Here is a 27,222-nt window from a genome sequence, read left to right on the forward strand (position 1 = left end):
AAATTTCAAAATTTTTTTTGAAGAGAAGTAGAGAAAAAAGGCGGTGAGAGCTTGGGCCGGCGATAAGATTGAGAGTGAGTGAGAGCTTGATTGGCGGTGGTGAATGCTTGGACTGGCGATGAGAGGCTAAGAGCTTGGGCCGTTGGTGCTTGAGAGGGCGTGAGGTTGAGAGTGAGTGAGGCACTAAGGGTTGAGGCGGCTGTGTGTGGTTGCGCTTTGTGTTTGTGTGAGCTGAAGAAGAGTAAGGGAGCTTAGGGTTTATAACTATATATAAGGGTATTTAAGTAATTTTATATGTAATCGAGTCGATCAAAACCCGAACCTGCTTCGGTTTTTTTTTAAAAAACCCATACCCGACCCTATTCTTTATCGGGTTGAGTAAAATCCGACCTATTAGGGTCGGGCGGGGCCCGTACCCATGGGTAGGACCCAAATTGCCATGCCTAACATAGCATTTCTCTGTAGAGCATTGGCATTAGGTGTACGAAATGCTAAAACATGTTAAATTTTTAGTATTTGGCACACCAAACACAAAAATCCATACATCATCAAAAATGAACATTCAGATACAAGGCAGATTTGCCAGGGCAGTTTCACAAAAGCATAAAAACGAAAATGAATATTCATTCCAATGGCAAGACTAAAAATTAGCATAACTAGAATTGATAAATACTTTGGTTGAAATCCATAGTTTAAGTGGAAAACACCAACCCAAAAATTGAAAGAAACATCTCAGAGACTTAGACTGAAAATTTTCAGTCTTCGAAAATTTCAAATTTTTTTTTGAAGAGAAGTAGAGAACAGAGGCAGTGAGAGCTTGGGCCGGCGATGAGATTGAGAGTGAGTGAGAGCTTGATCGGCGGTGGTGAATGCTTGGACCGGCAATGAGAGGCTAAGAGCTTAGGCCGGCAGTGCTTGAGAGGGAGTGAGATTAAGAGTGAGTGAGGCACTGAGGGCTAAGGCGGCTGTGTGTGGCTACGCTTTGTGTTTGTGTGGGCTGAAGAAGAGTAATGGAGCTGAAGTAATGAGTAAGGGAGCTTAGCGTTTATAACTATATATATAAGGGTATTTAAGTAATTTTATATGTAACCGAGTCGAGTCTGGGTCTGGGTTTTGATAAAACCCGGACCCGCTTCGGTTTTTTTTTTTTTTTTTTAAACTCATACTTGACTCTATTCTTTATCGGGCTGAGTAAAATCTGACCCATTAGGGTAGGGTCGAGCCGGGTACCCACGGGTCGAGCCCAAATTGCCATGCCTTACATAGCATTTCTCTGTAGAGCATTGGCGTTAGGTGTACGAAATGCTAAAACATGTTAAATTTTTAACATTTGGCACACCAAACACTAAAATCCATAAATCATCAGGTGTGTCAAAATGCAATTATTTTTCCAAAATGCTACAATACTGTTCTATTAATACAATGGTATTGTAGTAACGTTGTAAAAAAAAAATTTATTCTATCTTATCTCTTCTTTCTCCTCTCTTATATATATATATATATATATATGGTTTCTCTTTCTCAAACCAAACGGTCTTCCCCCTCTCCCTTCTCCCTTCTCTCTTCAAATATTTCTCATCTCTCTTGTCCCTCTCTCACTGGTGCCTCTTTTTCTTTAGGTTGTGGGTTGAAGCTCACCGGTGAAGCCGCTATCAGTGGCCGCTAGCCTCTCTCTCTTCTCTCTATTTCTCTTATTTTCTTTTTATTTTTCTATTCTTGTTTGTCTTATGGTGTCTGTGTTTTGGTTTTGGGATTGGTGTTTTGGTGTCTCTTGTGGTGGGTTTCAATGGCAGCAGTGGAGGATTTCGGGGGGTTGAACAGTTGTGGTAGGATGCGGGTTGATGGATTAGTGGGTTGGTTTGGTTTGGTTTGGTTTTTTTTTTTTTGCTTTTTTTTAATTAATTTTTTAATATAGTTGAATTTTTTTTTTTTAAAGATTATTTTAATGTTGTGTAATGTTAAAATAAAACATATGATGTAGAGTGTAGGGGTGGCAAAATTGGACATGATTCGCGAACTCAACAAGAAAACCCGCGAAATTAGCATGTAATGGGTTAAGGCTTAATGGGTTAGTGTCATATTCGAGTTGACATGACTAACTCATTTAATAAACGAGTTGGGTTAGTGTCCAATCCATGGAACCCGTTTGACCTATTTGACCTGTTTAAAATAAATGACATTTTAACAATATACCCTTCAAACCCTAGGTATATAAATTTATTAGTTATTGTGGTTTATTTTCTTTGAAATATTATGATTGATTATTTGTGATATTGAGATATGTTTCTATTTTGAATGATTAGTTGTGATGCAGTTACTCGTTAGTTTTGAATTTTATATTAAAATATTTGTTTTTTTTTTTTTCATAATTCAATTTGGTTATTACTAATTTTTTTTTTTTTTTCATTTTGATAAAATCTGATAAATAGGTTTAACACAATCGCCCCGTTTAATAAATGAGTCGTGTTAGGGTTGAGGAATCTTAACCCGTTTAATAAACTTGTTGGGTTAGTGTTGACTCATATAATCAGATACTCATGAGTCGATACGACATGAACCCGACATACGAACACGAATTGCCATCCCTAGTAGAGTGTATTATAAAATGATTAGTGGCGACTCCAGGATTTTTTTCCTAGGGGGGTCAATAGTATCTTGAGTTAAGATTTTGTTGTGGGAGAGTTAAAAAAAAAAAAAAAGATTATCTTTTTTTTTGGGTATATATAATTGTCATATTACATATGATAATCTAACATAGTATTCTAAATAGTATACAATACAACTATACCGTACAATAGTCTAAAAAAATTATTAATAGTTTAAAAATAGGTAAGACAATAACAATTGAATGTATAAATAAATATAATTAAATAACTAATCATAATATTTGTCAAATTAATAATAATTTATTATAATAAAATGTAATATCAATTAAATAAAAATAGATGACAAAGAAGAATAGTAACACATCTAAGAGTAGGCTTAGGAGTAAACGTGAAACTAAGAAAAAAAATAGTAACTAATATAAGATTTTTCTTTCGAAGTATATGGATTTTTAACCACACACGTGGTCATTCTCTTGAAATTGGAGCAAGCACTAAAATACTTTTTGGACTTGAAAAACTATAGAATGCTTATCAAATTACTTGATTAGACAAAAAGAAACCATAGAAAGGAGAAAGAGAGAATGAGAAAAGAATCATAGATGTAAATATAGATTAGTCAGTTATTCAAGTTGTGTAATTTTTTGTTGATGAAGAAGAAAACTACAAGAAAAATAGTTTCATTCTACCATTAACGGCAAAGTAAGCTAAAGTCCAAATAGAATGTTTATTTATTTTTTAATTTTTTTAACGAAAGATCAATTTCAATAGTAATGCTAATAAAATAACATTTATGCAATAAAATTTAGGTAGCAAGTTGTTAAAAGTATGCAAAAAAGTGATGTTGGTTATGGGTTTAGATAAAAAGTCAATTACAACTTGTCATTTAACCTTTATTATAAAAAATATTGTGAAAATAACACTAAAATGATCATATTTCAAGTTTATTTCAATTGGATTTAAATAAAATTTAGAGTTAAAGTGTTCAAATTTTTATTTTAATGGGTTAAAAAATTAAAAATTAAAATTTTATATATAACATTTTTTTTTTTAGGCCAAGTCAGAGCTTCATTTGAACCCTTGAGTTGGCTCGCCCCTGAAAATAATGTGGTTTTATTTTTATTTTTTGTAAAATAAAAAAATTTATTAAAATTGATAAAGTAAATTTTGGTGTGTTAAATGACATTGGTAAGGCACGCCTGACACGCTAGTACTGTAATAAATATAGGCTGCAAAATATTAGTAATAAAAAGAAAATGGGCGAGTAATTTGTCGCCTCGCACGGGTACAAAACAAAAACGGAAATTGATAATTATCTTGACCATGAATCACCAGCGGTGACCGTGATAAAAGACGGATCATCCCTTGACGCTGAGTATGACACCTATACACAATCGAATATTCATTCACTCTAGAGTAGAGGAGAGTGGGGACACACATGCTACTTTTTAGCGACGGCAAAACTATGCCCAAGCACTTTTTTTCTAAAAATCGTCAGTGGGACAAATTCCCCACGTGTCATCCTCCAGTACCCCACAATCCACTTGGCTTAAAAGGAAAAGGCCATATGGTAAAAATATCCTCCAATCAAAATCGTTAAAACCGTCGGCATACGGAACCCTTTATCACAGTCTGTCTACTTTTATCACAGTCTGTCTACTTAAAAAATCATAAAATTATATCCAAAGAAAAAAATCATAAAATTCATGACGCCTATATATATGTCCAACAATCACTCTTCTTACTCCTTCAACAAACACCAACATCAACACAACCCTTTGCTTACTCATATCTTACTACTTCAATACAATCTAACTAAAAGTACTGAGTTTTCTTCTCAAAAAGGAAAGTACTAAGTTTGATAAGAAGAATATCTTTTTTTTCCCATTATAAAAAAAAGAATATCTTTTTTTTTTTTTTTTAATAAAAAAGAGTGTCTTTTTTTTAGTGTACTCCATTACTATAAATTAAACACTTTTGAGATTTAGCTTTGCTTTAGAAATGAATCTTATAAGACATTCATCGGCCCCACAATATCTAACACAGTCTGATATTGGGTCCTCAAATTTAGAGAGTAGTAGTGGTAGTGCTAGCATGGTGAACTTGTCAGAAGACGAAATCATGTTGGCTTCTAGGAATCCTAAGAAACGTGACGGAAGAAAGAAGTTCAAAGAGACAAGACACCCAGTGTATCGTGGAGTTAGGAGAAAGAACTCACAGAAATGGGTTTGTGAAGTGCGTGAGCCCAATAAGAAGTCTAGAATTTGGCTTGGGACTTTCACCACTGCAGAAATGGCAGCACGTGCACATGATGTGGCTGCCATTGCACTTCGCGGCCGATCTGCATGCCTCAATTTCGCTGACTCGACATGGCGACTGCCAGTTCCAGTGTCGACAGCGGCGAAGGATATTCAACGGGCAGCAGCAGAGGCGGCTGAATTATTTCGACCTGCAGAGTTAGAGGGGGTTTCTAGGGATGAATTGAGTCAAGAGTTAGAAAATGCAACAACAACAACAGTGGCGACAACATCAGCCGAAGCGGCTGAGACGAAGGTGGAAGATGTGTTTTTTATGGATGATGAGGCAGTTTTCGACATGCCAGGGTTATTGACAGATATGGCAGAGGGGATGTTGTTGTCTCCACCTCATTGTTACGATGAAGATGACAATGAAACTAATAGTAACATGGCATTATGGAGTTACTCAATTTGATTGAAATATTAATAATTGATAGCTTAATAATATTGAGCTTAATTTAGTGCCTTCTCAAAAAGAAAAAGAAAAAGGGAAGAAGCTTAATTTAGCATATAGAATGGTTGCTTATTAGGAATAGAAATTTTATTTTCTATGCCTATTGTTTTTGATTAAGTGTGGTGTTATAGAGAGGGGGGAAGTACTGCAAGGAAAAATCATACTTTGGGCAAATGCCATGCACGAGTATGACTAGTGTTGGTAGGGTCATCGTGTCCCAGACAGTATGATTAGTGTTGAATTACATTCCGTTTTCCATAATGTATGGTATAAGCTATATTTTTGCAAAATAAGTTTGTACTTCAATATTTAGTCTATCCATATGGGGCATTTACATAATTCTAAGAAAGAAAGTTACTCAAGCGTTTTCTTTAAAAAAAAAAAAAAAAAAAAAAAAAAAAAAAAAAAAAAAAAAAAAATTCTTTCTTCCGAAGTTCTAAGAAAAAAAAAAAAAAAAAAAAATTAAAACCAAACATTTTTGTCTTGCATAAAAGTTCAGCTGAAGAGGGAAGTCATCGAGCATGGAGTTCGTAATCTCTGTTGTTTCATTCAACCTCATTCTTCCTGATTACTAAAAGATTTTATATCTATCAAAAATAAATAAATAAATAAAAGATTTTATAAACAAAACATTAAAAATAACGACACATTCGATATGGTAACAAGGCTAGTATTAATGTTTCAGCTGTACCTATATATATATTTTTTGATAGGCAATAGATATTTTATCAAAAAAATGAACATCGTATTCATGATGATGAACACTCTGGACATGAAGAAACTACAAAAAGCTCAAGAGCTACAGCTAAGTGCTATCAGATTCTAGAAAGCAAAAATTGAAATACAATGTGTAAGACCCCAGATATGAGCCCACTGAAATAAAGTACCAAAATGAAGATTTTTTAAAAGATCTAGATCTCCCATTATCTTCAAAGATACAGTTATTATGTTCCTACCAAACAAACCACAGTAGACAAACTGGTATCATATTCCAGATAGTTGACAGGTGCTTCCCAAACCAATTCTTCCAAGCAAAAAGAAGAGATACCTGTCTTCAGCATTATCCAATGTACTCCATACACATGAAAAACTTCACACCATAAAGCAAAAGCCAACTTACAGTGAAGTAAGAGACAGTCTACAGTTTGCCCATCACATTGACACATGCAACACCAATTGACAAGGGACTGACCTCTTTTAACAAGATTATCAATGGTATGTGTCCCCCTTAATTAAAAGGTTTAAAATCTAGAATCTACTGTAATGGGTGTACCTTGATCAGATGTCCCATTTTTCCTGCTCCACTCTATACTCCGTCAATAAAAACTTACCATGTGTTCACCTAATTAATTAAATACTATCATTATTGATTTATTAATACTACCGTTATTAATTAATAGTAGTATTTAATTAATTAGGTAAACACGTGACAAGTTTTTATTGGTGGAGTATAGAGTGAAACAGGAAAAGTGAGACAGAAGATTTGGACTCGTAATACAAATTTAGTTTGGCAGATGCTCATAAATAAGTTTGCCCAACAGCAATACGTGAAATTAATGAAAATAAGTTTGCTCAACAGCAATACGCTAAATTAATGAGTCACTCGTACACAATATACAGGAGCCAATGAATTTTGCCTTCCTGTTTTTTTGCTTTTGGGTTTCTTTTTTTTTTTTGGGCCTGAAGAATGTAGAATTTTGTCTTTCTTTGATACAAAATACAACAGCAACTAAGCCTTTTTTTGATACTTAATCTTTTGTTTAATGTTTTGAAGCGTTTCATGCCCTTCCCAACATCATTCCCAAATTTTACACCATTTCTTATCGTTTTTCTACTTTTTAAATTGGAAGTGCCATTTAAAATCCATCAGTAACTTAAAGAGATACAGTAGCAGAATAATTACTCAGGAGCATTTTAATACGTAGACACACATGCTTAACCACATGGCTACAAAGACTTCACTAATATAAAACATACAATACAAAGACAGGCAAAGAAAATCAAATAACATTATCTTGTCCATGGATTGAATACTTGGACTGAACTTGGCTCAGAAGGAACATTAAATTTTAGATATTAGCTTCACTTGCTCTAGCCAAAATCAGTATCAAAATAAAAAATTGTATATATTTTTTTAAATTCCGGAAAATTAAAACCAATTTATAAAAGAGCACTAAGATTTTGGCATAGTATGGATACTGTAAGAAAATCAGATTAAAAATCGCTAAATTTTTTTAAAGAAACATGTCATTATGGTATATCAAACTGCTTTGCATGCATATACTTGATTGTTGAGAACTTCAATATGTAGAAGAAAGCATGTCTGAAATGTGTGTGTGTATCTTTTTTTTGATAAGTACTGTCTCAAACATGAATGTACGAGAGCCACTTTAAGAGCAACATTTGCAACATACCGTTCAAGTTGACAAATTGGCAAGAGTAATAATTTCCTGTTAATGGCTGTCAATAATCTTTGCAAATGCTTTATTTCTGCAAAGCACAAAAGCTGGTTGCCTGAAGACAGAAAAATCATAGCCATAATTAGGGGATCTTGTAATTTTCAATAAGACACCTAGCACTTACAAGCAGAAGATGTGCCAGTTGAGCTAAAGCTCATTGGCGACAAATTTCAACTAAATTTAACACAAACTTAAACAGATTTACAATTATGGGGACTCTATTTGATCAGAAAGAAGGGAAAGGAAAATTTGAATTTCACGATAACTCAGTTTCATTAGTATGACTTTTATTTTGTTATTGCAAATTATGCATTTGATGAGTTTTGAACCCACCTCACCCTCCTCTCCCCTTGTATGAGAGGAGAAACCATTCGAATTACTGCTCATTGGCAGTTTCATAAGTACGAAATTTATCTCATATGTGTTAGGATTTGAGGGGAAATTCTTTCCAGACAGATACAAGGGCTAAGAACAAGGTAGAAGTGCCTCATAGAGCCTTGGCAATATCCTCGATTACTTTGCCACCACTTTCCCTCATTTTTTCATTGCATCCAATCCCGCAATGCACATTAGATCCTCATTTATACAGAGTTCCATTTTCTAAATAGAAATTTGAAAAAAAAAATTATAAAATTTAATCATTTTCAATTATAAATTTTAATAATTTTCTTTAGTTATATATCACTTCAAATAAAAACATGAAAGAAACTGGGCAAAGGTATCAGGAATCATAAAATAAAGAATTAATTTCATTTGTGCCTTAAGCTTTTATAAACATTCGTAGCTATCAAAAATTCCCTAAATAAAGACCCAATTAACTTTCTTTTGGAATTCCACTAAGCAGGAATCATAGAGCATTGGGAACCCTCAGAAAATAACAAAGACAAACAATGCAAGGAAGAGAACATATAAATGCTAACTGCCAGGACTGCAATAGTTAAAAGTTTTTGAGGGTGTGAAGATCCCTATCCACATGATAGAAATGATGTTTCCAATATCATCCTTTTTAAACTTTCAGTTCATCATCCTAAATGGTATCCTCCTTGACCTTTTCAGTTCTAGGCTTTAATTCCATCTAAGGCTTTTCCTTCTGCATACTCCTGGCATGCCATATCTCAGACTCTTTCTTTATTTGGTATTTCACCTTTTTTCTTAGGTTGAGAAAATTAAAGTTTTGTATATCAAAAACAAAAGTGCAAGTTTTTACTTGGTTAGGCAAAAGAATAATGTCCCAGCCACTTTTCTTTTCTTTTTATTTATTTATTTTTTAAAAAAAGAGTGAGAGAACAAACAAAGTTTATCCAAAAAAACAAATTAAGAGGATTTTTAATTTACTTTTTATATTAAAAGATTGAATCCAATTACCTTTCACGTCTTTCATTTACAAGTGACCTGAGAGATTTCACTGCAGAATCTACAAGATCCATCTCATATTCTACTGTTCATTTGTCCAGCCCTGAGATAACATGAAGATCATCAAACAGTGATAATATGAATTATTAAATCAAATTGTTATCATCATAACCTTTTCAAACAACTTATGCAGTGTACTATACTTCCCCTCCATTCAATATTGTTGGTCCTCTACTCCATTTAAGATATCCAAAAATGCTGTCCACTTTAAAAATTAATAACCATAATTTTATAATTTTCCTAACTGAATACTCAGATTTTCTAAATAGGACCAACAATATGGGATGGTGGGAACAATAAACCAGAAGCCATGATTCATGGAAAAACATGCAAATCAAATTTTCACCAAATCCTTGGACACTATTTGAATCAAATAGTGAACTATAAAAGAAAGTAAATGTAGTGAGAGGAAAAACCTTTCATTACCATGAACAATATTACGTGTCAAAATTATGCTTAAAAGTTATTAAATTTAGCTAACTGAATACTTCTGTTTCAAAGAAGCAAAACATCAAATGTTGAGCCCCACATCCAGGTCATCCATCTAATGGTCTACTTACCTGTCCCTTTTTTTTATGACGTTCAACCTCACCAAGGCACTTTGGACCCACACCCTTATGGAGTAAAACATAGATACACAAATCCACCTAACAGAATCATGTATCAAGTAATCTAGGGAAACTTCTAGTAGGGATCGAACCCAATAGATCTAGGTCTACAGCTCATCCCAAGCCTCCAACCACTAGGAGTTACCCTGACAGCTCATCCAATATCTAAGCCTTAATTTTCACTTTCAAACTAAAAAATCACATGACCTTTATAATTGGCTACTTAGAGATAATAATGTTAGCTTATTAGTGCGTTACATTTTCTCTTCCAAATTAGAAAACTAAAATTACCTCTAAAATTGATGGGTACTTGCATATCATAATTGATTCTATCGCTGTATGGTCCCTTGATGAAGAAAGCCGCTGCCATATTTTTTCTGTAACATATGGCGTAAAAGGATGAAGTAATCACAACCCATTGTCAAGATATAACCAAAGTGTGTCTTGAGCAAAACTCCTCTCAGACTCAAACTTTTGATTACTCCCAGCAAAGAAAGGCTTAATTGCTTCAATACAAATATCACACAGTATTGCCACCAGGAATGCACAGTACTTGCTACATCTGAGAATTCAAACGACTCCAAATCCATAATTTTTTTGGATATGGCTTTGTTTAATACTGAGAGTATCCACTGATAACTAAACGGCAAGTCATTTGAATTTACATTTGTGGGCAGAACATAATCATCCCCAAGCCTGCTCATAGACTATCATACAGCATTCCACAATTTATTACACCACTGACAATACCCAACCACACTTTGGATATCCAGATTTATTTTATCAGACTGGAAGACAAAATGATTACAGATATCAGTGAATCAATTAAAGGAAACAGCCAAATGAGTGAAAGAAAGATGGGTACAAAAATGAACCTGAGCTGTGTAAGAAATTAGTGCAAAGCGGAGAGCATCAGCACCACATTCAGAAACAGTCAGTTCCTTGGGATCTAAGTTACCCTCCCCTAGCCTCTTATGAAGACCTTCCAAGGATATCTCATTTATTACTTCAAGCAGATCAATGACATTTCCCAAGGACTTAAACATCTTGCGCCCATGTGCATATCATGGGATGCAAATAAACCTGCATAGAGTTTAAGGTGCTTCAATCAGATCACGTCACCGCAGTTAATATAGTAGTTTTGCACAGGAAAATGTACACTATATAGAAAATAATAATAAAAAATTACAAATATAAAGAATACATTTTTTTATAAGTTAATAACTTATGCATAATTGACTCCTATTGGTCTATTGAGAATCCATAGCCAACCCCATTTGGACTAAGGCTTTATCTTGGTTGTTGAAATAATACAACTTATGCATCTGTATGGGATTGAACTAATAAACTCACCCTGCAGCTATTGTTTACAGAAGGAGATGACATTTGATCCAAAGAGGATTGGCATCTATATACATACATGCATGTATACATATCTACAAATAGCTTTAACTGGTACTTGTAGCACAACCATATATATCAAATAAATTTGTTACGGCCACCAGACTGAAATTGGGCAAGAGCATTGATACTCCCTTACCATAACCCTCAACCCTGCTAATGATATGATATAAGAGAGAAGAAGCAGTTAGGCCCCATTTCTTGAGTTATAAAGTGAAAACTCAGGGGGAAAGAGGCTCTTTATTTGTTTTACAATCATTTGATGATGTAGCTCCCAAATGTTTCTGGTGTCATGGAAAATAAACACACCACAATGTATCTGAGAAGTTTCCCAGTGGCTACAATAAAAGAGTTTGCACAAATTCAAGTATGCATTTTATTGATAGAGTGAACACCAGGTCAGAAGATAAGAGTTATGTGAAAGGTCCATAAGGACCTTTTCTGGTTTCACTGCCACTATTTCAGAAGACAAATAATGCCCTAGGTCATATCTTGTGGATATACATCCCTTCCTGCTCAATATTGACAAGAAACCATTCATCCTTTATCTGAACATATAGATACCTATCCTTTTATTGGTAATTTACACGTCACATAGTATCTCTTGAAACCACAACCTCTGTGGCTCTGCCTCCGCCAGTTCTTATGGGGAGAAGATCCAACTTGAGCTAGAGCAAAGGAGCATTACCAGCTGAAAAAATCCTGAACCTTAAAGTATTGTCATATTTAGTCTGAGAATGGTTGGAATGTCAGACATATATAACATTATGTAGTTAACAAATATTTGTCTTATAATATTATATTGAATCTTTAGTCAAATGTCATGTTATAGGCAGTGTATTATGCAACTTAGGACAAAGAAAATTATGACATGGTTCTAAAGATATAGCAGGGTAAGTTCATGTTACCTTTCTAAAAGGTACATCACCACCCAACTTCATTCCTAGCATTACCATGCGAGCAACCCAGAAAAAGTGAATATCACGGCCAGTTTCCAAAACCGAAGTTGCATAAAATGTCTTTAGATCTTCTGTATTGTCATGTCAGCCCAAAACAGTTAATGGAAAGAGACCAGAAGAAAACCATGTATCAAGCATGTCAGGATCTGGACTTAAATGAATCTTCTTCCCATTACATATTCGACTAGCCTCCACTTGAGACTCAGCCTCATTTCTTGCAACCACCCAGTGTTCATTGCAAGCACCAAACTCCTTCAGCTAATCATCCTCCAGCATGACATACCATGCAGGGACAGTGACCCCACCAAAGTTGCCTGGAGACACACCAATCACGAATGTTTTTCAAGCCATCTATGATGTTTAAGACCCAAATACTCTCTATATATATATATATAACAACTATAAGTAATCTTTCAAGAAGAATATCAAAACTAAACAAGTAACCAAACTAGTGATGGTTTACCTTCATGTCACAAAGTGATTTAAGGACCATCCTCTGATCATCTTAATTCAACATTTAATTCATCATCTATAGCAATGCCAAAAATGAATACAAACTTTTATACAAATAAACAGAAGAATTATAAACCATATAGAAAAAGAACAAATATATGATAGAGCCACTTTTGTATTTACCAAAGATTAAAAAAAATAAATAAATCAAATGCCTCTACAGAAAAAATTCTATCTGAAGGCTTATGCTGCTTAAGAATTAATACCAATCAATAGAAATAAAGCGATTGTAGGTGAAAGCAAAGCACCAATAGGAGCTATTGATCTATACCACATGAAATTATTTCATTATACCCAAAAAAAAAAAAAAAAAAGGTTTTTATTGTCATATAGAAATAAATGTAATAAACTCTTATATACAAAAATCTTGAACTCAATCATACTAAATACATATCTTTTACTCAAAACATTTATACCATAATTATTCAAACATAAGAAAAATGAATACAAGTTAATTTTCTCTACAACCAAACTGACAGGACACTCAAAGAAAAAAAAATTGAAAACCATAAATATGAAATTTGAACTCAAAACCTGAAATATTAAAAAATTTAGCTCTAAAACAAGCCCAAAGTCGTACCATAATCAACAGCATGATCGTCATGCCCATTGTTGTCATCAACATCACATAATTCTTAGATCTGAATCGAACCAAATAAAATAAAACTAAAGAAAGATATAGAAATTTAATCATAAGTGACAATGCCAAAAAAGAAGTAATCAAATTAGGTAAGACAAGTGACATTGCCAAAAAAGAAGTAATCAAAGTAGGTAACAACAAAAGAAAAAAAAAAATTCTAAACCCAAATCTCAAATTTAATGCAAAATACCAAAGATGAGGAAAAACTAAGCATTTAAAGAAACCAATATATCAAGCTAGAAAAAGCAATTAAGTTGAGAAAGCACTTGCAAACTTGATCCCAATAAATTTCCCTATTGATAGAGGAATACACCCAACAACACACCAAGGAAAAAGAAAGTTATCAATCACAAAATTAGACATTTTTTTAACACAAAGGCCCTAAATTATTAAACGAAACAAAGCAGAAAAGAATTCGTATAGCTCTAGAAAAATCAAATAAAAACCGGTATGGTGGTTTGCCAAATTGAATTTGTGGTAGAATTAATGTAAATTCAAAATATTCTTAATCCAATTTGCAATTGATTTTAAAGTTTGGATGGCTCTTCATTAATAGTAAGAACTAAGAAGTCTCTTAAACGATTAAATCCCTAGCATTGCTCATATTGAAACATAAAAGAGTCTTGTAAAAATACACTTTCTCTTTCCTGAAGCAGTTTAAATCTAGATACATCGTTTCATCAAGAAACAACAACGACACTATGAAACAGATTATATATGGAGCGTTTGGCCGATACCAAGGCCGTATGGAACGCTGAACAGAATAGCCTGTAGCTGATAATGCAAAGAAATCTGTCTAAATATCACTTTCAAACTCTGAGTGACAGTGATACTACATTATTACTACAGCAACAAGTAGATCAAATGGGGTTAGAGAAGCAAACCCAATGAAACCACAAATATTATCAAGCATGTTCAATCCCATATAACACACCAAATATATGTATGTGTATATATATATATATATGTGTGTGTGTGTGTGTGTATAGCCAGATTATAAGGCAAGCATTTCATCAAACATGTCAAAGACTCGCTACCGGATTTGCGAAATGAGTAAAAGAGCAAGCCAAATCCTTTAGATCTCTAGCATTGGATGTTCAATCCAAACGCAGCAGCCACGCCATACGCAGGTGATTGGGCTTGTTGGTGCGAGGGTGTGTCTGGTGATTGGGCCGATTGGCGTTGAACGTGCACGTGGGTCGGCGGTGGTGCTGTGAAATGGTGTTTGCCGTGTTGCTGTGGAAAAGGGGTCGGGGAAATAAATACCAAAGGTAACGTGTATTGTAAAGAGAAATCTTATATCAATAATATTAACGCAATAAATGATAGGCGGCACGTTGTTATGTTATTGTTATAGAGTGGCAAAAAAGTAATTTAAGTTCTGAATTCAAATTATAATCCTAACAAATTTTTTTGTAAAAAGCAATAAAAGTGGAGTTTTTTAGGGCGGCCTCAGTATTTACTATCCCAAACCCACACCCACACCCACACCCACACCCAAACACGCATATCCACAACTAAGGAATCTAGAAAGAGTATAAAAAACTGAGAAAAATGTGTGCCAGAAATAAAAGATGTGGCCATGATAAGTAGTGAGAGGTTGGTTTGAAAGAGGAGAGGGATGAGACAGTGAGAGAGCTAAGAAAGAAGTTAGTAAGTATGAATACTTCATTTAGAGTGTCGTACTTCAATCGGACACTTAACATATCTCGGACACTTCTGCATACATGTTTTAGACGTGTTCTTTTAAAAATAAATGCAGGACATAGCTAGAATTAGGGAACAATAAGAATCGAATACCCTTTCACAAAATAATAAAAGCATTCATGTTGTGAATAGTATAATAGTGCATTTAAAAATTAATAAGATATCATTATTCTTGTTTTTCAAAAATTTCCATATTGCCGTTTCATACCCTTACAGTGTTCATGCTTCTTAGGAAAGAGGAGAGAGATTGACAAGAGAAGTCTAATAAAAAGTAGATTTTAATTTTAACATTTGTGCCTGTATGCTTCTACCAGTAGAAGTCTATGGTCACATATGCTAAATTTTTTTAAGCATTTACACATTCATTGCTAGTGCTCGAATTACAACTTATTTTACAATTTATTGATGCGTAACTCTACTGTACCCCATTTTTTTGGGAGTATGGTACTAAGTAACCAAAGCATCATATTTAATGGTTCTATCGTCACATTAGACAGTACCAATATCACATATGACCATACTTTTGTCACATTTGGTGGCTCTCTTATTTTTTTACTCACATTTAACTGTTCCAACGTCATATTGGACAATACCAACATAACATATGACCATACTTTTATCACATTTAGTGATTCCCTTATTTTTTTTAAATCACATTCCCATCGAATTCCATTCAAAGAACCTTTCATTCTAATATTTGGTGTTTTTAGTAATAATTAAAATTTTAAAAATGAACCGTCCCAATATAGTCACAAACCTTAAAAGTAACAAAATACCTAATGATGTCCAAAAATGGTCCTAAAACCTTCAAAATGACTTAGAGTGATATCTCAGCTTCTTTTTTTTTTTTCTTTTTTTCTTTATAGTTTTTGTGAGAATATGTTGGTCATGTTAGAGGTTTCAAGGACAATTTGATGATTTTTGATATCCCAAGTGTATTTTAGTTATTTTATGTTTAAGTGGTATTTTCCATTAGAAAATATTTTACAATGAATTAAATAGTTCCTTAATCACATTAGACGGTACCAACGTCCTCAAATACAAATACCAATGTCCATATTTAAGCAAGAGTGTACAAAATTGCAGAGCCCTAGAGAGTCTATAGTGCTAGGTTATCATCCCAACTCGAAAACCAACATTTTGTTTAACATATTTATCAAGAAACTGCATCACTGCTAAGGGATAAGCGGATCGCAACTCACATATCGCCATAACAGTTTGTTGTTTTAGCTATCAAGTCCATGACTCTGCTATCTTCTTTAAGTAAGATCACTGCATTGTTGGCTTTTTAAGAAATTTATTCACTTAATTCTAAAAAATAAAAATAAGCATCCAACTCTTGTAATAAATACATAAAAGGGAATTGAGCACTGAGCACAGAATATCAGAAACTTCAATCTTGCCAGCAACATAGGTGAACTTCAATCTTGTCAATAGCATGTGGCATATGATTCCTACTAAATAGTATATTACCAATGTTGGAATGTCAAAAAAAATCAGGTACTCGACATTTTGAAGTAATTCCAATTGTTCTTGTTTCAACATTATTAGGTGACTAGTTACCATCCATCTCTGCTTGTGCACCAAATTTCTACTTCAAATAACTCATCTCTCTTCACTCACAAGCATTTCTTCCAAGCACATGATGTTTGGATAAATATAGAATATGAATCAAGTCAGATCATGTTTTGCAAGTTGTTCTATTCATATCAATCTTACTTGGATGCATATGAATATCGCTGAAATACTGACGGTTTAATTAAAATGCTTTTTGAAACAAGATTTTATGTCCACATTTAATATATACCATGTCCAAGGGCACAAAATTCTTACAATCTACCTCAGATGTGAACTTCTGTCTCTTTGTGCCATTGTGATGGTTCCTTGTATGCACACGGAATGGAAATTCCTTAAGGGACCTTTTTATGGTATATAATTCATTCCATCAGTTGCTATCTCTTGCAAGGGGCGGCCTAATGGATTGTGGACGTTTAAATTGATGCATTATATATATATATATATATATATATATAGATTTAATTAAATAATCTTTTTTTAATTTAATGTTCATTCTTCTATTTTTTTTTTTAGATGAAATAATTTTTAGGTTTTTTTTTTTAAATGAATTTCTTGTTCATATTTGAGTTGTTCATCTAAATTTTGTTAAGATCCGGTTAATAGATACTTTTAAGGAATTTGTTAATGAACCATTTTAAGAAAAAAAAAAATTACAATTTTTATGAGAAAGAAAAAACTGTTAAAAAAAAAAATTATGCCTTTTTTTTATCATAAAAATTTTCTAAAAATATTTCTTTAACCAATGTCATTAAGGCATTTGTTAACTTTTCTTGTATCATAACTTTTAAGTTTTATTTGTTCTTAAGATTTTTATATTTTTTTATCATTATATTATGTTTATTGCTAGTAACAATTTATTTAGAAAATCTTTTTTTAAGACTTAGATCATTTTTCACAAAACTTTTTTTTTTTTTTTTTTTTGCTAACTTGTGTATATATTCTAATTTGAGTATGTAAAAGCCGTAACTCATCTCATTTCTTGAGGGACCCATAAAAATCAAGAATTGTGTCCAACTTGACAACCAAAGTAATCTAAACACTTGAACAGTACGTAAATTCTTTTCAGGTGGTTACCATCATATCCGTCAATCATTCAATCCCACTTGTGTTTGTTATTAAAGCGGGAAGGATAATTTTTTTACCGTAATTATTTAAAAGAAAAAGGATGGTTCTTCGTGGATTTGATGTGTGTGAAAACGACACTCTCAGTTCTCATTAAAAAACAATTTTTTAAAAAATATTCCTTTAGTGATATGGGTCCAGTTAATGTATGCTCTAAAAGGCACATATTAAATTTTTTATTTTTAAAAATATTTTTTCGAAAATTAAAAAAATTGTCATTATTTTTTTAATTTTCAAATTTTTTTCAAAAATAAAAATCAATATGTACCCTAAAGACATACATTAGTAAAATCCTAATTATATATCCAACCAACTGTAATAGATATTTCCTGCAGAAACCCAGTCCCAAAAAAACAAAAAAAACAAAAAGGTTTCTAGATCAAAAATATTGTGGGATCCACAAACTTCAATAAGCGGTAGTCGGCAAAAACAGTTTAGGTTGAAGCATCTTTAGTTGTCGAATTTTTTATATTTTTAACTTTTATGCATTGTGCTTGTTAACATCCAATTTTATAAGAATTTTTGTCAACTATCAAGTTTTATATCAGTATTTTGTCAGTTTTATAGACTTTAAGGTTAATTTTATACAATTTTTTTCATTTATCTAATTTTTTTATTAATTAGAACTCATATTATTTTAACCTTAACAAGCACGGTACGATACCTGTTAATATTTGTCTTTTTTTTAATCACTATTCAATAAACTCTATCAATTTTCTATCTCATTTATTTTTTTATTATTCTTTTCAAAAAAATGTTATTTCTACAATATTTTTACAAAAAATTTTATGTGGCAGATTCTTACTTATGGTCCGTTTTGATTAAGGAAGAATGAAGGGGGTAGAATAAAGTACAGTAGATTTGGCTCAAAATTAATTTATTTTTAACCAACTTTACTTTACTCCTCTCCACTCCTCCTCCTTCCCTCCTCCATCTAAACGAACACTTACTGGCAAAAAAGTAATTTTAGCGGTAAATTCAAATTAAAAACCTGTAACAATCTGTCAACTAGGATTTGTTATGAAAATATTGTGCACATAATATTTCTTTCTTTAATCTTTTCTCTTTTTATTATTTTTTATTTCTCATCTATTTATATTTTTTAAATTCCCAATGGCTATATTTTTAAATCTCCCGGTAATTAACATTTTTAAATTTTTCAAGACTATAACGAATCCTAAGATCATCTAATTTTAATTTCATGCTCGCATTTTATTTTATGTTGTTGGTTTTTTATTGTAATTTGAAATTTCTCTTTATTTATGCTTATCTTGTGCGAGTCTTTCAAAAATTCTATGTAATTTAAAATGAGTTTTTTTTTTTTTTTTGAGAAAGTAATTTAAAATGAGTTTATTCGTTAATTTCTCTCTTTTTTATCAAATCTGATAGTGAAAGGGGGGGTCCAGTAATGAAAAATTTAATATCATTTTTTTGGAATTGTGAGAGGACATCTTAAAAAGGTGTTTGTTGACTTTGTCCATTTTGTTGTTTCAATTACCTACGCCAATCTTGCTCAGATTGAGGTAAGGTGGAATAGGTATCCTATTAAATTACTTTTAAGTCATGCTAACGACTGCCGGCACTTGTTAAGAATCTATTTTAAGAAAATTTTGACACCATTTTTATAAGAAATAAAAAAAATTATTAAAATATTAATTACTTTTTTTTCTTTTTTCATAAAAATTTTATTTAACTGGATTCTTAACCAGTGCCCTAAGGACACTTGTTAACATTTTCCATTACTTTTAATGGTGGGATTGAAAATGGAAAAAAAAAATCATTTTTAATTTCAATCATTAAATAAAATTTTTTTTTTTTTTAAAAAGTAAAAAGAAGATAACAGTTACGAGAGCAAAATTAAGAATTGATCAGAATAGTTTGAAAAAAGAAGTTGTGATCATAAAATAGAAAGGATAAAATTTAGCTAAAAAATAGGTTGTAGCGCTCAATAAAATAAATATTACTATATATTTTGAAAATATAACCGTTAAATTGTATGTTCTTTACACTTTTAATATACATATCAAATTTTGTGTTAATCAAATACTATTTACCATATGATCTATAAGCTTATATTTTTTGCATAATGTTTGTGGGGTCAGAGAATTTGTGACCCCGGTCTACTTTACATTAGGGCCCAAGGCTCGCGCTGAGGAAAGACGTTGCCGAGGACATGCAACGAAAGTCCAAATGGATTAGAGATGTAGCCGAGGATGATCTTGTCCTTGGCATCCCAAAACCTAGAAGGAAAGAGCGGCACGCCATCAAAGGCAGCCCCCAAAGCGCTCCCAAAAGAAAGGACAAGTACAGCAAGACGCGCACGGGGGTACAGTGTGGGAGCGGTTCAAAAAAAAACTGTCACCTCTGCATTAAATGCGCCAACAAACGTCCTGGCCGCATTAATGGGGAAAAGACCCCTGAACAGTGTGATTTCGGTTATTGCAACTAACAAAAAGTGGGGGAAGATGACTGATGGGACAAGCACTTGAATAGTTACCTGCCTGATCAACAGATGGAAGGTCAGGATCAACTGAGAGGGGCTATATAATGTAAGAATTCATCCACGCCAAAAAAGAGGGGGATGGAAAAAATAAAGAGCATGATGTATGGTCTCCGGGACCATTGAAACCTAGCGTAAAAGGAACAAGAAGAACATTAAGCTCCTCGGACGAGGTCCAAGGACTAGAGCTACCAAGGCTGTGTCGAGGAGCAAGTCTTCTTAGATTCGCTCAGTTCACTTCTGTGCAATCATCATGAACACTATGACTAACGACTGTCCGTTCACCAAGGCCTAACTTTTTAGCCCACTCTTTACAAATTTATTGTTTGGGCCTTAACGTTCGAATCCAATACCAATTTGGGATCGTTACAAATTGAATCTTTACAATTGGCGCCGTCTGTGAGAAGGCTTGTGCGTTGGCGTAGGCAGTGGTTAGTCATGGTGGGATCAAGTCCTTGTCAATAAGGGTCCCTCGAAAGAAATAGTTTTGGCAGTGGTGCAAGCTATGCGAAAGCCTCTTCATCATTTCCAGTAGCACGCGATTGTTGGCCTAACTCAGCTCCCACTCAAGGCTACACTTCGAAGTGCTAGTGACTCGGGCAGTTCCAGGGGCTTCTAACATAAAGTTTATGCCCCACACATATGCCAATGGGCTAATCCTCGCGGCACTAGAAGATATAAGTGTTGGACTGAATCAAAGTCTTGTATGGTCCTCGGATTCAAATTTATGGGGAAACCAGCTACTTCAAGAAGAAAGTGCTAGACAAAACCAAAGTCTTGCATGGTCCTCGGACTCAAACCTATGGGGAAACTAGTCACTAGAAAATATAAGTGTTGGACAGAGCCAAGGTCTTGTATGGTTCTCAGACTCAAACCTATGGGGAAACTAGTTACTTCAAGAAGAAAGTGCTAGATAGAACCAAGGTCTTTCATGGTCCTCAGACTCAAACCTATGGGGAAACTAGTAACTAGAAAATATAATTGTTAGATAGAACCAAGATCTTGCATGGTCCTCGGACTCAAACCTATGGGAAAACCAGCTACTTCAAGAAGAAGGTGTTAGACAAAACCAAGATCTTGCATGGTCCTCGGACTCAAACCTATGGGGAAACTAGTCACTAGAAAATATAAGTGTTGAACAGAACCAAGATCTTGCATGGTCCTCGGACTCAAACCTATGGGGAAACTAGCTACTTCAAGAAGAAAGTGTTAGATATAACCAAGGTTTTGCATGGTCCTCGGAGTCAAACCTATGGGGAAACTAGTAACTAGAAAATATAAGTGTTGGACAGAACTAAGGTCTTACATAGTCCTCGGACTCAAACTTACGGGAAACTAACTGCATCAAGAAAGACTTAAGTCCTAGACAAAATGGAAATCCCGCACGGTCCTCAGACCCCCAGCTTTAAGGAAACTAACACAACCAAGTGTTTAGACCCAGCACAGTCATGCCTCGGTCCTTGGACCGGATGCCTAAAACAAGTTAAGGCTATAAATGTCATTTGAAACGTGGCGAAGCACCCTAGTGCCCGGTGACCCCCTCGGACAGTTCGTTTTAGGTTATACGTCCTCGGGTGATCACCCCATATGCAATACAGAACATTCAGCTGTTATCCCGGTTAGTCTCATATGGTTAACATATTTGAAGTCGGCATTGTTGTGCCCGTTAGTTTTGATAAGTGCAAAGTGATAACTCTTTGCTAACAAAGGCATCGGCCCTAAGTATTGTTCAAAAGAAAAGGACACTAGCACACCCATTCACAAAATAATTATTGCAGAAAAGAAAGAACACGCAAAATGAGATAAAATCATCTTTTATTAGACAAAGAAGTAGTACAGCATACAAAAAAGGGGTTTAGACAAGCTTATACCAAAAGTTAACTACAGGGAAAAAAAAAATGAGGGATACATGGGAACGATAGATCCTTCAATTTTACTCTAGCAGTAACTAAGCGAGTCTGGGTGGCACTAGTGATGGAAGAGAAGAAGAAGCAGAGGCACTTGGGTGGCACTAGTGATAAAAAAGAAGAAGAAGCAAAGGCACCCGGGTGGCACCAGTTATAGAAGAGAGGAAGAAGCGGAGATGCCAAATCCCCATACCAGCTTTAACAGCAATCGAGCAAGTATCGTATTAGCAGCAATCGAGTGAGAACAGATGGTACCGGCGATGGGAAATCTCAGTGCTGTCGCACCAAAAATCTAATGCGACCTCTGCCTGCTTCGGATTTTGGCTGAGGGAAGAAGAGGCTCCTTTCTTGTCTTATCGAGGGGAAGAAATGTCTCAAGTCTATGTCTCCCTTGCCCTGACCAGGCCATCTTGAATCTCGAAGATACCCAAGGCTTCTGAAGAGGGTACGGTCCCTTCATCCTCATCCTGGCCTTGACCATGTCACCCCTTAAGGCTCAATGACACTGATAGTGGGAACTTTGGGCACAATTGAAGGGTTAGGAATTTGAAAAGCCTAAAGGATCTGCAAATAAAGGGAATGACCTCCCACCATGCTTCTTATATGGGGGGCAAGCCTAGCGGTATTTAATCTATACAAATCTCCAAAAAAAACTACAAACGAGATAAGCCCCGCCCAATTCCCAAAGCAGTCTTCAGCCGTTGGATTTGCGTTGCCTCGTAAAGAGACCTTATTAAAGACGTGCCTCATGTACCGAAATGGCAGGAACGCGGCGTGGGTAAACTAAAAGAATGTCTTACAACCAGAAGCGTGTCCTAGGCAAATGAAGAGGCTCTGGCCTTGATGAAAGACAAGACTTGGCAAGCCATGACATGGGCCCAACGTCACCAAAACCCTCCTCTATGTCCGAGGAGCCGGACAGTAGGATTTTGAGGGGCTACTGTGGGGTCAGAGAATTTGTGACCCCGGCCCACTTTACATTAGGGCCCAAGGCCCGCGCCGAGGAGAGACGTTGTCGAGGACATGCAACGAAAGTCCAAATGGATTAGAAATGTAGCCAAGGACGATCTTGTCTTCGACATCCTAAAACCTAGAAGGAAAGAGCAGCACGCCATCAAAGGCAGCCCCCAAAGCGCTCCCAGAAGAAAGGATGAGTACAGTAGGATGCATACGGGGGTACAGTGTGGGAGCGGTTCAAGGAAAAGCTGTCACCTCTGCATTGAATGTGCCAACAAACGTCCCGGCCACATTAATGGGGAAAAGACCCCTGAACAGTGTGGTTTCGGTTACTGCAGCTAACAGAAAGTGGGGGAAGGCAGCTGATGAGACAAGCACTCGAGTAGTTACCTGCCTGATCAACAGATGGAATGTCAGGATCAACTGAGAGAGGCTATATAATGTAAGAATTCATCCACGCCAAAAAAGAGGGGGGGTAAAAAAATAAAGAGCATGATGTATGGTCTCCAGGACCATTGAAACCTAGCGTAAAAGGAACAAGAAGAACATTAAGCTCCTCGGACAAGGTCCAAGGACCGAAGCCACCCAGGCTGTACCGAGGAGCAAGTCTTCTTGGATACGCTCAGTTCATCTCTGTGCGATCATCATGAACACCATGACTAACGACTGTCCGTTCACCAATGCCTAACCTTTTAGCCCACTCTCTACAAATTTATTGTTTGGGTTTTAACGTTCGAACCCAATACCAATTTGGGATCGTTACAAATTGAGTCCTTACAATGTTAAACTACAAAAATTTATAATTTAAATATTTTATTGATGACATAACTATTGATTTTCAATTTTCTAGAAATTTTATAAGTATAGAGGAATAAGAAGAAGATGTAATCCAACAATGAATTTGTCAAAATTCATTTCCAATAAAAAAAATATATTGAGTAAAGTTGTAGTTTTAAGATACAACCAATTTTACAGCTAAACTTTGTCCAAATTAAAAATATAGCAGTTTTTTTTTTAACAAAAATATTATTTATATTGATTGATTTTTTTTTTTTTTAAATTGTTATCGAAAATTTCTAATGGTAATCAATTGTTATTAAAAATAAGTGAGAAAATATACATAAAAAATATAAGAAATTCATATATAGATAAAGATATATCTTTGTTTGAAATAATTTATTAAAGTCCAGAAGAAAACTATTAGTACATTAATTAAAAAAAAAAGAAAAAAGTATCTTGATTCAAGTAAAAAATTAAAGAATATCAAATTATACATCATAAAATTGACATTATAAAATGGGATTGTAATTTGTCTCCTCTTACTGGTACAAAAGTTGATAATATCTCGAGTATGCATCATCAGCAATGACAACGTAAAAGACAAAACATCCCTTGATTCTGAAACTGACACTTATATATAACCAGTATTGATTCATTATTTTTTTGGTTGAAGTATTGATTCATTATTAGAAATTTCATTATTGATCCATTAGGAGAAAGTACAGAGACCCACACACCACACATGCTACTTTTAGTAGTACTAGCAAACTAGGGGCATCCGATATTCAATCCCTTTCAGTCAATTCACTTGGCTCCAAAAAAAAGATAATTTTAAATATTAGTATTTTTTTTTTTTTTAAATTGAAGACATGTGATTGACTAAGGGAATGCTTAGGTGGCATAAAAAATAATATTTTAATATTATTGTCCATCAATTTTTTTCAATTCATGATTCCTAATTTAATGTTAAAATCATAAGTCTGTTAAAAAATTTTATATATCACTTTTGTATTTGTATATTCTAATAATTATTACTGTTTTCTAAAAAAAATTAACATATTTAAAATATTAGAAACCATTTTGACATACATGACAAATGTTAGAGACAAAAATGTAATTTTCTCAAATTGATAATATCTTGACTAGGAATCATCAGCGGTGACAATTAAAAAAGACGGAGCTTCCCTTGACGCTGAATTTGACACCCATAATATTATATACAACCAAACGACAAAACTATGCCTATTCAGCAGATAGTATTTAGAGACTAGAGAGAGTAGAGACGCACACAACACGCATAAAAATTACTTAGAAACGACAAAACTATGCCCATTCACTTTCACTCAGAAATCCTGAGGGCACAAATTCTCCACTTGTCATCCATTCAATACCCCTAATCCACTTGCCTAAAAAAGAAAACCCAAACGGCAACACCATAAAAAAATGTTGGATGACAAAAATTTACACAATTTTTGCTACAACTCATAATGTATTTTTGCTATAATTCATTATATGGCAAATTGTGAATAAATGGTAAATAGTGAAAGTGTTGATCCATATGAACCCGTTACTTTTCTTTTTACCACTAACAACAATAATTTGTTATGCGGTAAAAATTGTGTAAATTTTAGTGGCCCTAGCATTAGTCACTAATCTCTCCTTCCAATTGGTTGAAACCGTCGGCATGGGGTACACCACTACACAGCTTGTTGACTTATTATCACTCTATGTGTTCCTTCCTTAACGTTTTGTGTAATCCTAAGGTCCTAAAGTCTACATATATGTGTCCAACTCTCACTTTTCTTAGTAATTACTCCTTCAACAAAAGCAAACACCACCATTTGCTTACTTATATCTACTGCAACTACTTCAATACAAGCTAACTAAGCTAAAAGTACTGCTAGGAAAAATCATATTTTGGGGCAAAAGCCATGAAGGCATGAACAACAGAACAAGTATGACTAGGGTTGAATTGAAGGAGCCCCAGGAAAATGATGCAGTGTTAGTGTGTAAGTAATGTAGAAAGTTGGAGATGGCGAAAGCCATATTGTACAAAAGAATTATATTTCCGTTTTCCATATATAATGTATGGTATAATGGGTATTTTTGTAGAATATATAAGTTTGTACTCTAATATTTAGTCTACCCATTTGGGGCATTTACATAAATATAAGAAAGAAAGTTACTCAAACGTTTTATTTCATTTATTTAATTTTTTCTTCCAAATTTTTAAGAAAAAAAAAAAAAAACATTTTTGTTTTGCATACAAGTTCAGCTGAAGAGGGAAGTCATCGAGCATGGAGTTTGTAGTCTCTGTTGTTTCATTCAACATCATTCTTCCAGACTAATAATAAAGATTTTAAAAACAAAACATTAAAAATAATGACAAGTGGAGATTGGGGGATGACCCACGTGGCTACATTGCCTAGGCGTTACCACAACAGAGCACAACTCTAGGCAATTACCACAACAGAACACAACTCGCCCAAGACGCAAATGGATAGGACACCCACAAAGTGCTTATAAATAAGTTTGCTAATATGCGAAATTAATGAGTCACTCATACACAATATACAGAAGCTAGCCAATAAAATTTTTCCTTCTTTTTTTTTTTTTTTGCTTTTGGATATTTATTTATTTTTGGGGGAGGGGGGTTGAAGAATGTAGAATTTTGCTTTTCTTTGATACTAGATACAACAGCAACTCATTCCCAAACAAAAAAAAAAAAGAGATACAACAGCAACTAAGCCTTTTCTTTTATACTTAATCTTTTGCTTAATGTTTTGAAGCGTTACATGCCATTCCCAACATTGTTCTCAAATTTTACACTATTTCTTATTGTTTTTCTACTTATTAATTGGAAGTGCCACTTAAAATCCAGATAAAGTGACTCTTTGATGATGTTTAATGCATAATTGGAGAATGCTCATAGAGGATAAAATGACTAACGAAAGCAAAATTAAGATTTGAAGAAAATAGTTAGGAAAAAAAGGGAATAATTTGTGATCACAAAATAGAAAATATTGCTTTTTTTTTTTTTTTTTGTTGCTAAAATTGAAATATAATTTACACCGATTGGATTTTTTTATCTAATTGTTATTGATACTTCGTAACGATCAATTGTTAATATAAATAAATGAAAATATACAAAACAATATAAAATAAAGAAATTCATTTAAGCATAAGGATATAATCTTTTATTTTTATATGAACATGATAGAATCTAATCTATATATAATAATAATAGTGTAGTTGCACGATTTTTCTGGCCCAACTTATGTTGATTAGGCCTTGGCCCAAAGCGCAACCCACAATAAATATTTG

At 33.9% G+C, this 27,222-nt stretch overlaps 1 protein-coding gene and 1 long non-coding RNA gene across 10 annotated transcripts; one reads left to right on the forward strand and one right to left on the reverse strand.

Annotated features, from left to right (window-relative positions):
- Window positions 1-4,367: 4,367 nt before the first annotated feature.
- Window positions 4,368-5,673, forward strand: LOC126700018 (dehydration-responsive element-binding protein 1A-like). Its single transcript, XM_050398000.1, has one exon. It carries the CDS (start codon window positions 4,605-4,607, stop codon window positions 5,313-5,315), a length of 711 nt encoding a protein of 236 aa, XP_050253957.1. The 5' UTR covers window positions 4,368-4,604; the 3' UTR covers window positions 5,316-5,673.
- Window positions 5,674-7,014: 1,341 nt separating this feature from the next.
- On the reverse strand, window positions 7,015-14,666 carry LOC126698611 (uncharacterized). 9 transcript variants are annotated; one of them, XR_007646523.1, is made up of 6 exons: window positions 13,288-14,666; window positions 12,658-12,723; window positions 10,710-12,508; window positions 10,126-10,622; window positions 9,179-9,269; window positions 7,015-7,868 (listed from the first exon to the last, which is right to left on the reverse strand). It is a non-coding gene; the product is annotated as an uncharacterized LOC126698611 (long non-coding RNA). The 9 variants fall into 9 exon arrangements; XR_007646522.1 differs by having other exon boundaries at window positions 10,710-12,723; window positions 14,385-14,666; XR_007646524.1 differs by lacking the exon at window positions 12,658-12,723.
- Window positions 14,667-27,222: the final 12,556 nt, after the last annotated feature.

The sequence above is a fragment of the Quercus robur genome, chromosome 9 (genome assembly GCF_932294415.1).
Source record: "Quercus robur chromosome 9, dhQueRobu3.1, whole genome shotgun sequence".
NCBI classification, from domain to species: Eukaryota; Viridiplantae; Streptophyta; class Magnoliopsida; order Fagales; family Fagaceae; genus Quercus; species Quercus robur.

What these genes read in the sequence shown, in the direction of transcription:
- LOC126700018 (XM_050398000.1), top strand. Translation starts at nt 4,605, where the DNA reads ATGAATCTTATAAGACATTCATCGGCCCCACAATATCTAACACAGTCT.